Raw genomic sequence first — 16,374 nt, forward strand, 5'->3', positions numbered from 1 at the left:
CTATCCAATTGGCAAGCTCTTGCGGAATCCCATGTGATCTAATTTTACTAATCAGTCTACCATGCAGAACCTTGTCAAAGGCTTTACTAAAGTCCATGTTGACAATGTCTATCGCTCTCCCCACGTCAATCTTTTTGGTTATGTCCTCAAAAAATACAATCAAGAGACACGATTTCACATGCACAAAGCCATGCTGACTATCCCTAATCTCTAAGCCTGGTCTCTCAGAATTCTGTCCAACATTTATCCATGCCTGATATCAGACTCACAGGTCCCATGCTTCTCCTGAGATTGGGAAACGTGGAGAAATAAGATCATGTCTTAAAAACAGTCAGCATTTCAGAAGAGGAGTCACTCGAGGTCTTAAGTAACGTAAGTCTCTAGGGTCTAACTAAGTGTATCCTGGCATGTTGTGGAAAGTTAGGGAATAAATTGCAGACCCCTAGCAGAGATATTTGTATCATCTGTAGCCACAGGTGAGGTGCCAGAGGACTTGATTTCAGAAAGGCTGCATGTTTCTGAGCAGACCAACACTCCAACAATGATTGCTGCACCTCAGAAGATCTGGACCTTGGTTTCTGCTATTGTTCACAACAGTCCTTACAATGGTATATCACAAAGAGGCAGAAACATCACGGGAGTTGAACTTTCACGTTACTGGTTAGAACGGTTACAATAGAATTATTCAATTTCCCGCTGTGTTCCCAATGAGTCCCATTGGACCAACTTGGCACAGGGCTCTCCATTAACAAACGTGAATGAATGCCTAAATCGGAAGCCTGCACCATCTCTTTACCATGTTGAAAGGAAAGCAAGGCCTTCTCAGAGATGTTAATTAAAGCTAGAAAGGAAACCCAGGACTCTGATGTTCCAGGCTGCCCCACCAAAAGAGTCAAGAGAAACTCCCTTCCCATTAATAGCTTGTTGGTGGAAACCTTGCCTTGCTGCTGGGGTGAGCCTTTGGACAACGCAGTCTGCATTTCCTTTTACCAGCCAGTTATCACATTCCACCAGAAATCAGATCTCAGTCGGCCAATAACATGTAATAAGCTCCACCAGTTAAAATCTGCCAGGTAACAAGTACCTCACGGGATTAATGTGATCTTCCAGGCATTGGTTAAAACCAACTTTCCAAGCTCAGGATGAAATGTTATTGCTGTGGTCCAGTAATAAATACACAACAATGAGCATTGAAGTTGCAAAGGTTCTAACACATTCAATATTAGCTGGTGGAGTACAGCAATGGTAAACTGAAACAAATTTAAGATGGGCACCAAAACCAAAATAAACAAAATGCTATCAAGAGATATGTGCTGATTCAGAATGATTTACCTACTTTGACAGGACAGACATGCTCATGATTGCAAGTAATTTTTGGCCCAAGTTTATAGAAAGTAACATGCATTAACAAAGTATTTGCATCATTTCTGGGCTCAAGTCAATTTTTCCTTTTTATGCTTTGCACAATCTACAACTGGAATCAAAGTACTAAGCAATTTTGAATATGTTGTTCTTAGGGACTTGGTGTATTTTCCATTCACAAAGCATTTTAGCAGGTTTCTATAGCAGTAACTCACCCAAGCATTTCATGTGTTAATATTGGGAGCTTTAAAGTCCAGAACAAACAAACCTAATATATTAAAAATGAAAGCAATTACTTCAGAATTTGAGGCAATTTTTGTGTGGTGGATTTAAGTTCCCTATCAACAATACTAGCCTTTCCTCTAATGCTGATATTCTTCATTGTTTAGGACACTCTGTAGCAATTTGATTTTTTTACTGATTCCATGGTTACTTTGATAGGCTCAGGCCTGAATTTGTAGAGTCAAAGAATTCCCTGATCCTGACTAGGGAGGAAGTGCCCCAGATTGTCAGATTTTTATTCTGGGTAAGGACGTTAAGCTGAAGTTGAGATTGCGGTCTCCCCTTCCTAGAAAGCATCTGGAAGTAGCTTCAGGCACTGCTGTGCCAGGATGGATTGTAGGATAGGCCCATTTTTGTGCTTCACCCCAGCTACAACAAAATGCTCTCCAGCCCTCACTCTGTGTACTCCCACAGCCCTCCCCCATCTTTGCCAGTCCATGCCACCTTATGCCTATTGGATACTTATTCCCATCAAGTCTCAGGCCTTTGTCAACTACCAGAGTGAAATAGCACCCTTTGATCTTTTCTAACTCTGCACCCTTTTGTTCAGGCCAAATCAATTAAATGCTTCCAAAGCCTGACAGATCCTTTGTCAGCTCCCTTGATAGCTCCATTGGTAGTTCCAAACTGTTTTTCCATAAGTGATGCACATTTGGCACTCTTGACCTCCCTCAAATTTAATTTACAGCTTGAAAGGAGTACCTTACTTCTCCCAAAGATGTCCCTGCATCTATCTAAAAGGGTACCCTACCTCTTTTGGTGTGACCTATCACACACAACATTTAGACCTTCACCTGAAATATCCAAATGCAGAAATTTTGTTTTGGTGATCCTACAAGTGACATTTGGATCTGATTGGAGGCAAGTACACATTCAGTTGCCTCTGTTCAATATAAACATCCCACCTTTCTCTCTTGTCAAGAGGAGTGAATGCCAGGCTGGAAGCTAGGACTTCCAGATTTGGGCCTCCTGCACTACTATGACTAATCTCGGGACCCCTCCTTCATGGTTTGGATATTTGGACAGTTCCAATTTAATCTAGTCTGCCAGTTGATTTCAGTTCTGTATCCATCCTACACGGATTGCTGTTTCATTTTGTATAAATATTCCATTGCTGTCTAATTCGAGAACAGTTCGACGCTTTATTTGATCAGTATTTTACAAATGAGCTATGGGGTGTACTTAATCATTGCTTTCAGTTGAGCTACTGTCTTCAGGCTAAATTGGTTTCAATCATTTTTGTGGATTCAATGGCAATTTCAGAAGTCATCTTGTCTTCTTTAACAAAGTGCAAGGTAAATCTTCACAGAAAATGAATGTCTCAAAGGCTTTAGTTAAAAAATCATTATTTTAAAAGTCTCATTACCCACAGGTAGAAATGCACTGCTTTCCTTGTGGGGAAAAAAAAATCAAAAAATATTTTTGAATAATGTGCTGTTACAGTCAACATGAATAATGCAGACAAAGGAAATTTGCTGTTGTTCTCTACAATTCCTACTCTTTAAATTCTGATGGAGAACAACAAAAATTATCTTCTCAACCCAGTATATAAAACAAAAAAAACTGAATAAGTCAACTTTGTCAAGGTGTCAATCAAGGACGTGATGCAAAAGCAACAAGTCACATTGGATCAACGTAGGAAGAGATGATGACTCTCACCATCTTTCCTGCATTATGCTATTAAAATTTCACTACAATGAAATTTTAATATCATCTCTCTCTGTAGTTTATACAGAGTGACCTTTGCTATAGCTTATGGTGTTTGCCAATAGCTTCACTGAAGAACTGCTGGAAGTCCGTTGTGCATTAAGTGAACTAAAGGTAACAAGGTCAACATGAAATATACTCCAGATAATAATTTTTCAAACATTGAATCTCTTTTTTTTAAACCATAGATCATGCATATGATAGCTTATATTTAAGTTGATTTATTTGTAAAGATAAACTCATGGAAAAGCTTGCCGCCCTTCTCAAAGTTGTGCTTGACTCAAAAATACAAGTCTTTACAGGTTAAAAACTTTAGCTGCAACTGGAAAAGTCCTGCCTCGACTAATGAAGAATGGAAGCTCAATGCACGCCCTCATGGACAGCTAGAAACAGTTAAAAATTGGTAGAGAAAACATTTGCTGAGCAATAATTGTTTGGAATAAAGTTTCTAAACCATTTTAGCTTTTCTATCTTCTGAAATGAAAACTCAACCAAACTGGGGTCATCTCTATAATATGTAAGACAGGGAGTGCTTCAGTTTATGAATTTAACTTCATGTTGCAGGTTTTGTCGACTGCTAGCTAAAGGATCCAGTCAACGTCACATGTTAAGTACTGCAGGATACCATGACAGATATAAATACCACTGTGGATGCATCAAAAAGTATCAACAATTATTACCTGAAGAGGTGTTACAAGAAATTTCATCTGCTGCAACGAAGACGAACTGATTTCTGCAAAAGAAGATAAAATTGACAATACTGCTTGGTGACAGAGCACGTTTGACTGGAAGATGTGCTAGCTGCCCACTGATCTGATGTTTAAAGATGGGAGGGGAGAAATTCCTTAATTAAATCAACGTATGGACAAAAGCTTCCAAAACTCAGAAACTATTTAATTAATTGTGAATTTTAGTTTGGTGAATGAATAACATAACTTGAACAAAGTGTCATAAAATAGTTCCAGGTATCAGTTTATTATTTGATGGACATATCATTAAAAAAATTGTTTCTGCACAGTAAATGTATTACCAAATTAGCATGCAGGGTTTTAATGAGATTGGTTATCTCTAATCTATTGCATAATAGACCTGTCAAAATAGATTCCAACAACATTTTGTGCTTAAAACATTTTCACAAATTTTCATGCAAACTGAAACATTGCAAATCTTTAGAGTAGTAATATTTTTAGCTTTTTGTTCAACAGCAATAGTTTATTTAAAAATCTGTAAATATACTTATTAAATTTCACTTTTTATTTAAAAATTCCTGTGATAATTTTTTTGTTAATTTCACATCACACAGAATTTGAATTTTCAGTTAAACTTCCTAATTTGAGAAGAGATCAATTTTCCTTTTTGAAGTATTATGATACTGTCAACTGTTCTTCAAAAACCACTCACATTTAATATTGTATATCAACATCTTTTATAATTGGTTTTAAGGGTCCAATGTGAGTAGTGTGATTGCAATAAAAATGCCGGTTACTGCTCATGAATTTAACTCTATCTTGCTCCATGGAACTTTTATTTAAATTAGCAATATTTCTTTACATCAAATTAAGATTTTTCTTGAAGTTGTGTGCCTCACACTGTTGAAAAATCTCCACTTTCATGTATTCCAATTTAAAATGGTAGCATAATCAATTTACACTAATTCTGCAGTTACAGGGAGGGAGGTAGAATTTCAACCTGGAACAAAATTATTTGCAAATAACATTTATCCATTTTAACATTACAATGCACTTAGTATTTTGTTTCAAAAAAGCTGGTTTATTATATTAAGTGATAAGATTACTTAAAGTCTTAAATATCTACCATTTCCTTAGATTTAAATCCATGATTAACATTCCATTTTACAAATATTGACTGCAACCTATCATTTAATATTGGAGCTAGTCTCAAAAAAACCTTTTTAAATGATTAAACTATTAAACGGACAAAAGCATACATCAGAAAAGATCATGTAGAACATACTACAGATTGAAAACTTGCATTCCAACATTCCCCTATCTGTTTCTCAATAGCCAAAAACGAAGCACTTATTGCAAACATTTATGGGTAATTAGCTTCAGTCTACACAAAATCAAACCAACAGCATCTAAAAGCATACTGGTGTAGCGCATGCAAACTGGAGTTTATGGTACTGCATTCAATGTACAAAGTGCATATGCATGGATATAGAAATGCAAACAGTCAAAGATAAATTTATTCAATGGCATATATTTTGATCTAGTAGTTCAATGATTTTCAAGAAAGGAACCCTGGTTGCAAGCTATGATACACAAGCCAGTACACTTTACACAACAAAATGCACCAATCAAATCAAAAACCACCAGGCAGCCAAACAAGGCAAAAAATCCTTGCCCTGGGGCTTTGCTCAAGAAGCCACACAGTGAACTTTTGTGATGGATCTGTCAGAAGTGATACAGCTTTGCAGATAAACTGAATCATCAAGTGAATATGCACTGACAAAATGACAATCCATCCCTCTTCCCTGAGACCGATAAGGTACGAAAGGGCTTCAGAGTACTACTAAGTGTGAAATGACAGAGGGTCAGCATAAATCCTTTACAGTGCCATTAGTACTTACACACTCTTCAATGAACATGCTTTCAGCACACTTGGTGACAAGATTTTAGCTATGGACATGCATTGTGTAATACATAGTAGCTTGAATCAGTTGTTCTGCTATTTGTGTTTTGTTTATAAAAGAAGAGTAGTTTATCTTTCTGAAACAAGGTTTAATTCATGTCAGGGGTATAATCTTGATGAATGTGTACTCACTTAATTGTGTTCAATGATCTGTTGCTGTTTGATTACTCAAAACAAATAACCATTGGCCCTTGTTGCTTTTTGTTAAAAACTAGTCCTGTGATTTGTGACCATTTTGTTGGTATCAATTTATTTCTGTGCCACAATTCGTGCAATCTTATTGCATTCCAAAATCACGTCTGATGAAACTCACTTGTAACAAAAAAAATTGCAGAAAATTGTAAAATAGTATTTAAAAAAAAATAAATTAACAAAATAAAATAACGTGCTTTTCTGCATATTCAAGTATGCTATTTACAACTGAAGGCTTATTTTGGGTTCCACTCGAAAAATACAATGTAAATCCATGACAACAAAATGCAATATAACATAATGTGAAAGAATAACACACTGTAGTTTTATATGCAGGCGTTATTGCATTCTAGGTTTTGTGCAAGCGTGCAAACAACATACATCTACCTTACACATGACACAAATGAAACGATGTGTGGAGTGATTAGAAATTCAAAAACAATAGTATACTGTAGTTTCATTGATTCAAAACATTGCTTACACGGGAAATTCTACGGCCTTAACACTCCTGAACCTTCCAAAGCAAAGATAAACAAAGCAATCAGTAGATTTAAGACGTCCTGATATTCATTATAAAATCAGTCAACAAGGCAATCCAATTCAGACAATGGCAATATAGTTCTTTATAACCGTTTTCCATTTTGTACCAGATACTTAAAAGATTGTACATCTTTAACATTATCATATTGCAATAAAAAAAGCCCTATCCATTCTGGAATTTAAAATAAATTACACAAATTAGCTGACAATGATAGATATGTCATAAGTTCTACAATTGTCTTACTGCATAACCCAGACAATTGTTCGACTAATTTACAAGGGGCAAAGAAGACAATCACAAATAGAAACTCTTACTAATAAATTTGAAAAAGACAAGAACACGTCATCCTCTAAAGTTGACCATGGACAGTAGGAAAGCCCCATCACATTTGTTACACCACTGTAAGGACAAGTTTGATTCAATCCTATAATGAGCATGGTTCTGCATGAACCCCACAGGAAAGGGCATGTGCCATTTTCGGAGCAAGCACAAATAACCTTACCCAGGATGCCACCTTTAAACTCAAGACAATTTTCAAAAATAATGAAGGGCTATATATTGAATTTCACTAAGTTAAAAATAACAAAAGTTTCCATTTTAAAGTGCATTCTGTGAAGTTGGTCAGCATTTCTCAAAAACAAGAGTAAGTGGATAAATGTTAAAGTATAGCTTGTCAATCAAAATTCCATCTGGGACCTGGGAAGTATTGATAAAGAAACTGTGTGCCAATTATAAAGGCATTTCTCTCATTCTCTCATAAGAAATTTGAGAACAGAGATGGAAAATGATGGTAGCATTGCTAGGATCGATTACTCCTGCTGGGAGCCTGTGTGACATGTCAGTTGGCATAAGTGTGAACATTTCAAAGGCCAATAGATCTACAAATTATGAAAGGCAAGGGGAATTTGAAGCTTCAATTCTGCTGTATATGTTTGGACTGTTATAAAAGATAGGGATCCAAATCCACAACTAATCTACAAAATTCCTCCGTTATGAAATGTTGAGCATTACATAACGGTATAACTCTGTGTGGATAACATGGAGGATTTGCTTGTTGCCAGACTGCCTCTAAACGAACAATAACAGACAAAAAAAAGATTAAGCCAATCCCATGTTGATACAAGAATATTATTGATAAACAAAGTCTCAAACAAAGTAATCTGCCAATAGTTTTCAAATGTCAGCATTCAACTACTTAACAGAACAAACAAATGAGGATACAATGGCAAATTTCAGTTATCTTCATATATTGGGTGTTAATCTTTCCAAAGATCTTTTTGTTTACTGTTTTATTAAATAAGAACCTGTTTCCTGAATGTTCACAGAACAAAGTACTCACCAAAATGGAAAATCCAATTCTCGAGAAACAAATGTGGTGTTATTGGCAGTTAGCCAAGACATATGCAGTAATTGGATATGAGAATGGTGATTTATCAGCTTCACGTGGCTGGAGTATGGCACATGAGCAGAGAGCAGCAAAAACTGAATTAGTTGAAACTTCAGTTTCCTTTGAATGAACTATACTGACTCATACTTTGGGAGAACATTTAGAAAAGTTTAGCAACAGAACTGATTTCAATTAAAACCTCTCCTGTCTACAACAGCCTAGATTTTAGTTTCCCTGTGAGGGGATGTTTTATTTTGGGACGCGGTGATTCGGGGGGGGGGATTGCAATAATTTAAACTGCATTTTTGAAACTGATTTTTGTAACAAAGTGGAACTGGGGACGGTGACAGTAATTCTATATGTATCAGACTACCCCAACCCAACCTTTGTCCCTCCCCACCTGGCCTCGCAGCTCCCTCCCCCGGCGGAGAATGACCAATTCCTTCCTGCCCTAGAAGCCAGGCCTACCTCACTCTTCCGCACTGAGATGTTTGCAGTCCCAGCAATGTCTACTACTGAGGACTGGCACTGCTGCAATTGCTAGGTCAGTTAATCAACCTCATAGGTTGGTAGCTTGAGGATGGACCTTGTTTCCATGGGGACGGGGAGCTGACCTTCAGCAGTTTTGACCATTCCCAGCAGATTGTTCGTGAGGAATATGCATTTTAACAATCATTCATTTGGAATTTACTTTTCTTTTTGGAAGATCAATGTGACTGGTAGACATTATGCCCCCCTACTCCTACTGCCTCACCCAACCCCTTGGAATCCTTACCTATGTGGCCTTCATGGCCTTTTTAAAACTTATGAGCTAGTACTAACAATAGAACAAGATTTGATTGAAAGGGCATGATTTAAAGGCTACCATCATCAAATAACTCAATCTCCCTTTACTACTGTCATGAATTAACTGATACAACACAGAAAAGATATCAATTATTAATTAAATGTATGCAGAGCTATCTACTGTCCAGGGGGTAATTGTGATCTGATCAGGTGATCAACTTGAGGTTAGAACTAGATCCTGAAACAGCCCTCCACCAAACCCCAAACAAGGATAGAATACTTCACATTCTGGAAATCTGAGATCGCAAACAGAAAATGTTGCAAATATTCAGCAGGTCTGGCAGTGACGGTGGAGAGCGAAGGAGAGCTAATGTGCCAAATTTTCAAAAGATGTTGTGGTAGTGCAGTTTAAAAGCTGTGGTCCCAGAGGTCTACTGAAGATTCCAATGACTCTGAAACGGTGTACAATTATCACTGTGCTAGTGGAAGAAGGACATGTGTTCCAAATACAGGTCCCATGAGTTCCTGAAGGAACTTGTTAAGGAAGCTGGTCAAAATGTCATTTAAGATCTTACTTCTGCAAACCTGAACATTCTAGTGGACACGTTCATCATGAAGCCAGAAGTAAAGTTTTATTGTCTTGGTCTTTGGGTCAACTTGGAACAAGCCTGATGCTGGACCTTTATTTTGTTTCCCCTACATGGTACCCCTTATCCTCATAAACACTGCTGGACATCTGAGAAATGACAGTCCACAACATGGCAGCCACCTGCTTTTGTCACAGCTCCAGCTACCTGGAAGCACTCACTGCCTGTGATTGGAAGCTGGGGTTGCCTCTGGGCCAATAAAACCATTTCAATTCAAAAATAGCACTGGTGACTACGAATAGTTATGGGAACCAGCATTCATCCAACTGTCACATTCCCGACCCCACTTTGAAACTTCGGTCTCATGCTTCAAATGTTAACTTTATTTGTATCTCCGCAGATGTTACCAGAGTTGTTACATGTTTTCAGGAACTTCTGTTTTTAATTCCTCAACCAAATCTAATATTGGTCCAGGCCAATTCTGTTTTGGATCTCCAAAGACACCCCAGTAAATTTGTTTTCAAGTGACATGTCTCAGCCAAAAATATGTACAAATAGATAGCTAGTTCTTCCAACAGTCAGAAATGTGAATATCCCAAATGTGCTATGAAGTCATACTGAGCAAGGTCAGTTCCAGCCTCTGCCTAGGTAGCAGAAACCAATTGCCTTGGTCCCCCAGGCTGGGGAAGGAAGGAAGCAAAATCATTCACTGTTACTGCTTCTCATAGCACTTCAGTATTCCCTACAATCAAATGCATTTGAGTGAATTGTGGGTGAGGGTGGAAATAAATAATGATGTCCCTACAGCAACATGGTGTTTTGGTCCTCACTGTCACTTGGTAATGGACAAGACAGCAGTGACTACCCAAACAAAACCGCTGCAAATCCAGAACCAGTGAAAGTTGATTGCTTGAAAGTGACAGAAAAGGCAAAGTAGTTGGAGAAAAGACAGAAAAAAAAGGCTGTTTCACATAAGTGAATGAAAACTATGTTACCTTTTTATAAAAATTGAAAATTAAGTCTATTTTTTCCTCTACAGAGGTATTCAATGACATTTCATTTCAACTGGCTTACGCCACGTTTACTTTCTGCAAAAACTTTCTCTCATTATTCTTCATCCAACCCCAACAACATATTCCTCTCTCAATAATATGTTTATTTAGTGAGCATGTTTCACTTTCCATTCAGCATTTCAAAACACAACTTATTTCCACTGCTTGTGAGATTATATCATTGTGATGAAATAAACCAACATATGCAAATTAATTTGGAAGTGTTAAGAAAATCAATAAAAATCTTTTTTTCGGGAAAGACTAACAAATGAGGTGGATACATTAATCAACAGAATGAGAGCTTTATCTGCAAGTTTACTGGCCGATTTTCTGCAGTACTGAGTTGTAATTAACTGTTTCCATTGGTGGCTCAGCATGGAGAACAGTCACGTCATTCAGACCTGCACCAAGGGTGCAGCTTATTTCACTTGAGGTTTAAGGTATATGAAACATTGACTATATTTCAGGGAGCTAAGAGTCAACCATTACTGAAGTAATATGTCGTGTAAAGCCATCTACAGGACTGTCAGTAAGAATTGAGTGCTGCCTTTTTCTCTGCTGATTGCGGAGGATGGGGATATAATGTATTTTTGTGACTTCTCAGGGCAGTGCAAGTTACAATGGAAGTGGAAAATGTTTGAAAACTCTCAATTTGCTCTTTTGCGAGCAATGGACTTTGCTAAATTCAATTCAGACTGTGGCTAAACACTGAGACTCAAGCCAATTTGCTCTTTGCAACTCAGTTTTCATTGTACAAATTTAGATTTTCAAATTGAATTAAAGCAAGTTCATTCTGGAAGGCAAGTCAGTATTTTCTTATTAGGATTAGAAACCGCCTTCAGAATTTTACACATAATAGCTGCAAATTCAGAGCCAATTAAAATCGATGGTTAGAAATTGGCCTATATCAAATAACATTGCAGCAACAATGTCATGACTCAAACAATTTAGAGCAGCCACATTACCCTTAAAGCAGTGCTTTCATAAATTTACAATTCAACATTATCACTTGTTTGAGAAATAATCCATGATTTTCTGGGAAGCAGCTTTTTTTTTAAACTCGAACTGTATCATATGATTTACAAGGTGATAAATCCACAAAGGTAAGGGTTTCCTTACCTGTCACTGTAGGCAGTAGCAGTGGCAGTAGCAGGTTGGGCATACCTGTAGGCAGTGTACCCACCCTGAAACAAAAAAAAAGCACCTCAGTCTATTTGCAAGTCCATAGTACAGGATGCTCAGTATTTTCAACACTAATGGAACAGTGTTATTTCTGTTTGAACTAATGATTTCATATTTGATAAACTCAATGGAATTTATTTATCAGATGAAACATGAATTTGCAACTCTTCTTGCTGTATGGAACGTACAATTCTTGTTGTTATTTTGCTATAGCCTATCACATCATTTGTCAAGTTAGATTTGGCCTGTGATTTTGTTTTTCAGTTGATGAAGAGGATAAGCAATATCTCAGCATCCTTATCGTTGTACTATGTTACAATGTATGGGAATTCTTCTTTGATCTTGAGAGACAGAATAAATGATTGGACTCAGATTTTCTTGACAAATAATGAATGTTCTGAATCTTGATAATCTAAAATAGACACCAGTATCTATCATTATGCATAAACACAGGTATTTTAAAGGATAAATGATATGGACAGTCCAGTGATGCATTGTATTGGTGCATCAGTGTATGGAATCATTCAATATAGGACACTAGTGCATGCCTTTGCTTTTTATGGACAGGACTTCCACTCTTAGCTCAGTCATCAGTGAAAGACAATGTTTAGGATGCACATATACATTTTAACTGGAGTAAAACAAGAAGCCACTGGCAGAGTCTTCTATGCTGTACTCATACCATGGGCACTCGCATGGGCCCCAGCTACGTCTGCCTCGTCGTTGGGTATGTGGAACAGTCCACCTTCTGCAGTTACACTGACACTATTCCCCACCTTTTCCTCCCTGCATCTATGACTGTATCGGTGGCGCCTCATGTTCCCATGAAGAGGTTGAACAGTTCACAACTTCACAAACACCTTCCATCCTGACTTCAGCTGGATCATCTCAGATACCTCCCTCCCTTTTCTGGATCTCTCCATCTCCATTTCTGGTGATGGACTCAACACGGACATCTTATTCAAACCCACCAACTCCCACAGCTACCTGGACTACACCTCTACCCACCCCGCCTTCCTGTAAAAATACTCTCCCTCACTCCCAATTCCTCCACCTCATTTGCTCCCAGGAGAAGTAATTCCATTCCAGAACATCCCAGATGGCCACCTGGTTCAAGGACCACAATTTCCCCTCCTACATAATCAACAATGCCCTCCAGCAGATCTCCTCCACTTCCCACACCTCCACCCTTGAACCTCACCCCTCCAACCACAACAAGGATAGAACCCCCGTCTCCGTCCCCCGGCCCCACCTTCCACCCCACCAATCTCCAGATACAACACATTACTCGCTAACATTTCTGTCACCTACAGTCAGACCCCACCAGCAGAGATATATTTCCATCCCCACCTCTATCATCATTCCTTCCACAATGCCCTCGTCAGGTCCACGTCCCCCGCCACCAACCGACTCACCACTCCCAGCATGTTCCCCGGCTACGCACGAATTGAAAAATCTGTGCTCAAACATCCCCCCTCACCTTGTCCAAGGCCCCAAAGGATCCTTGCACATCCAGCAGAGATTTTCCTGCACCTCCAATACCTCATCTATGGTGTCCGATGCACTCAACTGGGGAGACAGGACACCAACTTGCGCAATGTTTCAGAGAACATCTCCAGGGCACACACACGTACCAACCCCACCGCTCTGTAGCGACCACTTCAACTCCACAAAGGACATGCAGTTCCTGGGCCTCCTCGACCGACAAATCCTATCCACACGACAACTGGAGGAAGAACACCTCATACTCTGCCTTGGGACCCTCCAACCAGATGACATCAACATCGATTTCACCAGTTTACTCATTTCCCCTCCCCCAATCTCATCCCAGATCTAACTCTCCAACTTGGCACCACACTCTTGAACTGTCCCACCTCCCCATCTTCCTTCCCACCTATCCACTCCACCCTCCATTCCGACCTATCACTATGACCCCTCACCTGCATCCACCTATCACCTTCCCAGCTGCCTTCCCCTCCTATTTATTTCTCAGCCCCCTTGGGTCCACCTGCAACTACCCCCCCACCCCCCTCCCCATTTCTTATGAAGGGCTTTTGCCCAAAACATTGACTCTCCTGCTCTTTCGATGCTGCCTGACCAGCTGTGCTTTTCCAGCGCCACACTTATTGCCTCTGATCTCCAGCATCTGCAGTCCTCACTTTCCCCTAATTGTTAATTGAGCAGCAGGATTGGCAGAGTTTTGGAATCAGACATGGTCAGGTCAACTGTCCTATTTAGGCAAACCAAAAGAAGGAGAGGGTATTAAATTTTTAACAAGAAAGAAAATAAAAATCTTATTTGGCTGGGCTAAATGAATCATTTAATGGCATTGTAAACTACTCCTCACTAACTTGATTTATTATGTGAAGCCCACGCTCATAACAGTTTTAAAATGTAATTTATTATCCTTTGTATAATCCTTGAATCTAAAATGTGTAAGTTTGATAAATTAGCATTCATTAATCAATCTTTTAGGTTTAAGTGTGAGATGACACAGAAAATAATATCCAAGAATAAAAATATAAAAAAGCACCAGTCCATGTTACTGATCTGAATGTGTTGTGTGCTTGAGAAGTGGTGACTGTATGCCTATTCACTTAACAGCCACACAAGCTTGATCTGCTCAAGTACAATGTACAACTTTGTACAAAGAAATTGACCACCTACTGTGCAAATGTTGAAAATACTGAAGGGTCCAATATATTCTCTCAAGATATGCCTAACATATCAATACTTATGCATTTATTGGCTCTGTTAAAAAAAACTTAATTTGTGAAAAACATACAAGTTGGTTTTAGGTCATTCTTGTAGAAATTAGATTTTAATTAAACTAGCTCTTGATTTTTTTTGAAGTTAGGGTAATTATGGATCTTCAATTAAGCAACAGGACAAACAAATGCACATTCAGGATGAGTTGCGGGCAGTGATGCATTGATTGTCAAACTGTGAGAACAGCAGAGCTTCCTGTTCAATGGGCCAGAGTGTTATATCAACCATTTCTAAATGATCTCAGCATGCCAATTAACATACAGAATCCAGTCTCTATAGATAAAGCAAACACCATTTATGATCCAATTAAAATGTGGTTGGAAGTGGCTGCCCCACTATCCTTTGGGACAGCCTCCTCACTGGATATTCTTGCAAGTGCAGTGGTTAAAAAAAAACTTTAAAAAGTCCTAATTCCTAAGCTTTTAGCCATGATTTACCATCTGAAATCAACAACTCATTCATAATAATTTTGCTGTCATTCAACTCCAAGCTCTAGTTATTCAGTGACCCCAAACTGCCTGAAAATGGTTAACACTCACTCAAAACAAAACCTTCCTGCATCAACAATTGCCCCTTTTATCTCAGAGTTAGTAAAAACATTTAACAGCAATCCACATACAATATGATGCTTTGCTCATTATCCAGTACTTTATACCTGCAATAACTTATTGCCATACACAGGTTCTTGATATACTACTCTATAATGAAACAGAAATAATGTTTGGAATATAAAAAAAATGAATAACCCACAAAACCAATAAACCATTCCTTTTCAATTTTGGAACTAATACTGAACCTTTGAAAACATAAAAGTATATGAATTGTGTATCACCAAATTCAAAAAGAAAGAACTTAGGGTTTTGAGTACTAAAGAGGGATTTCTGTGCCATATTTTTCCCTTCACATCAAAAGTTCTTCTTCTGTTTACTGAAGTTTCATGTGCTATAATTTTTCATAATTTCAGAGAGATGAATTGCAATGGCTGAGAAGCCAGTGTAATTTATATTTTCACATGTTGTCTAATGCATTTTTATATTTCTGTCAATTAAATTTAATCAATTTAAACTTGGAGGACTGAGATTTAATTGCATGATATTGGAAGGAAAACTCAATGAAGACAGCTTCCAGGGGAAAATTCTAATGAGTTAGATTTCAACATGATATAAAATGCATTTATTTTGCAAAGTACTAAAAATTAGCGTGTTGTTTTAATTTATTTTGAAATTTGAATATGTCTTTGCCCTGAAGAAATGCTATGCCATCATCATCTTCAAATGAACAGGTATTATTGCTAAAAAAAGTGCTAAACTTGTCTTAAACTTGATCTGAACAATAAATAGTGCTAATTTAAATAATGAAGAAAAATAATTTTAAGATTCAAAACACAAAAATACAAGCTTAAAAGCTGGATGAGTCTTAAGCAACAATTAGGAGTTTTTCTGCTCATATGTCTCAAGCAGCAAGTGTCTTAATTCAACATTTAACTTTGTAGGCTTCAGAAACGTACTACTTTCAGAGCTTTGATATTTTTACTTTCTCTTATATCTTAATTTTTGCAGCATTTCCAACTCGATACAACCTTCAGTCTTAGAATCGACAAATTCTAAAATCAAAAACCATCATTTCCTATTTGGTTAATCTGGCTCATTTGTTTGATGGGGTGTACATTGACTACCAGAAGACATTTGATAAGATGTCACATGGCAACTCACCGGCAGAATTCAGGCCCAATGAATAAAAGGAACAGGAGCAGCATGAACATGAAATTCGCTGAGTGACAGGAAACTCGGAGTAGTTGTGAACAATTGGTTACTTTATGGAAAAAAAAATACAGTGAAGTTCTCCAGGGATTAGCATGAGAATCCCTGCTTTTCC

At 38.0% G+C, this 16,374-nt stretch overlaps 1 protein-coding gene across 8 annotated transcripts in view; it reads right to left on the minus strand.

Annotated features, from left to right (window-relative positions):
• The window catches only part of rbfox1 (RNA binding fox-1 homolog 1), a 375,024-nt gene that overhangs the window by 25,125 nt on the left and 333,525 nt on the right, over positions 1-16,374 (minus strand). For 5 of the 8 annotated variants that reach the window (XM_060840251.1, XM_060840252.1, XM_060840254.1 and 2 more), the window contains one exon: positions 11,668-11,732. The exons of 1 other annotated variant lie outside the window; for it this stretch is intronic. In XM_060840251.1, coding sequence (XP_060696234.1) covers positions 11,668-11,732 — 65 coding nt within the window. Of the gene's footprint in view, positions 1-4,031; positions 4,085-6,676; positions 6,710-11,667; positions 11,733-16,374 lie in introns of all 8 variants that reach the window. 2 more of the 8 variants (XM_060840250.1, XM_060840253.1) reach the window with 2 other exon arrangements.

This window comes from Hemiscyllium ocellatum, chromosome 20 (genome assembly GCF_020745735.1).
Source record: "Hemiscyllium ocellatum isolate sHemOce1 chromosome 20, sHemOce1.pat.X.cur, whole genome shotgun sequence".
NCBI lineage: Eukaryota > Metazoa > Chordata > Chondrichthyes > Orectolobiformes > Hemiscylliidae > Hemiscyllium > Hemiscyllium ocellatum.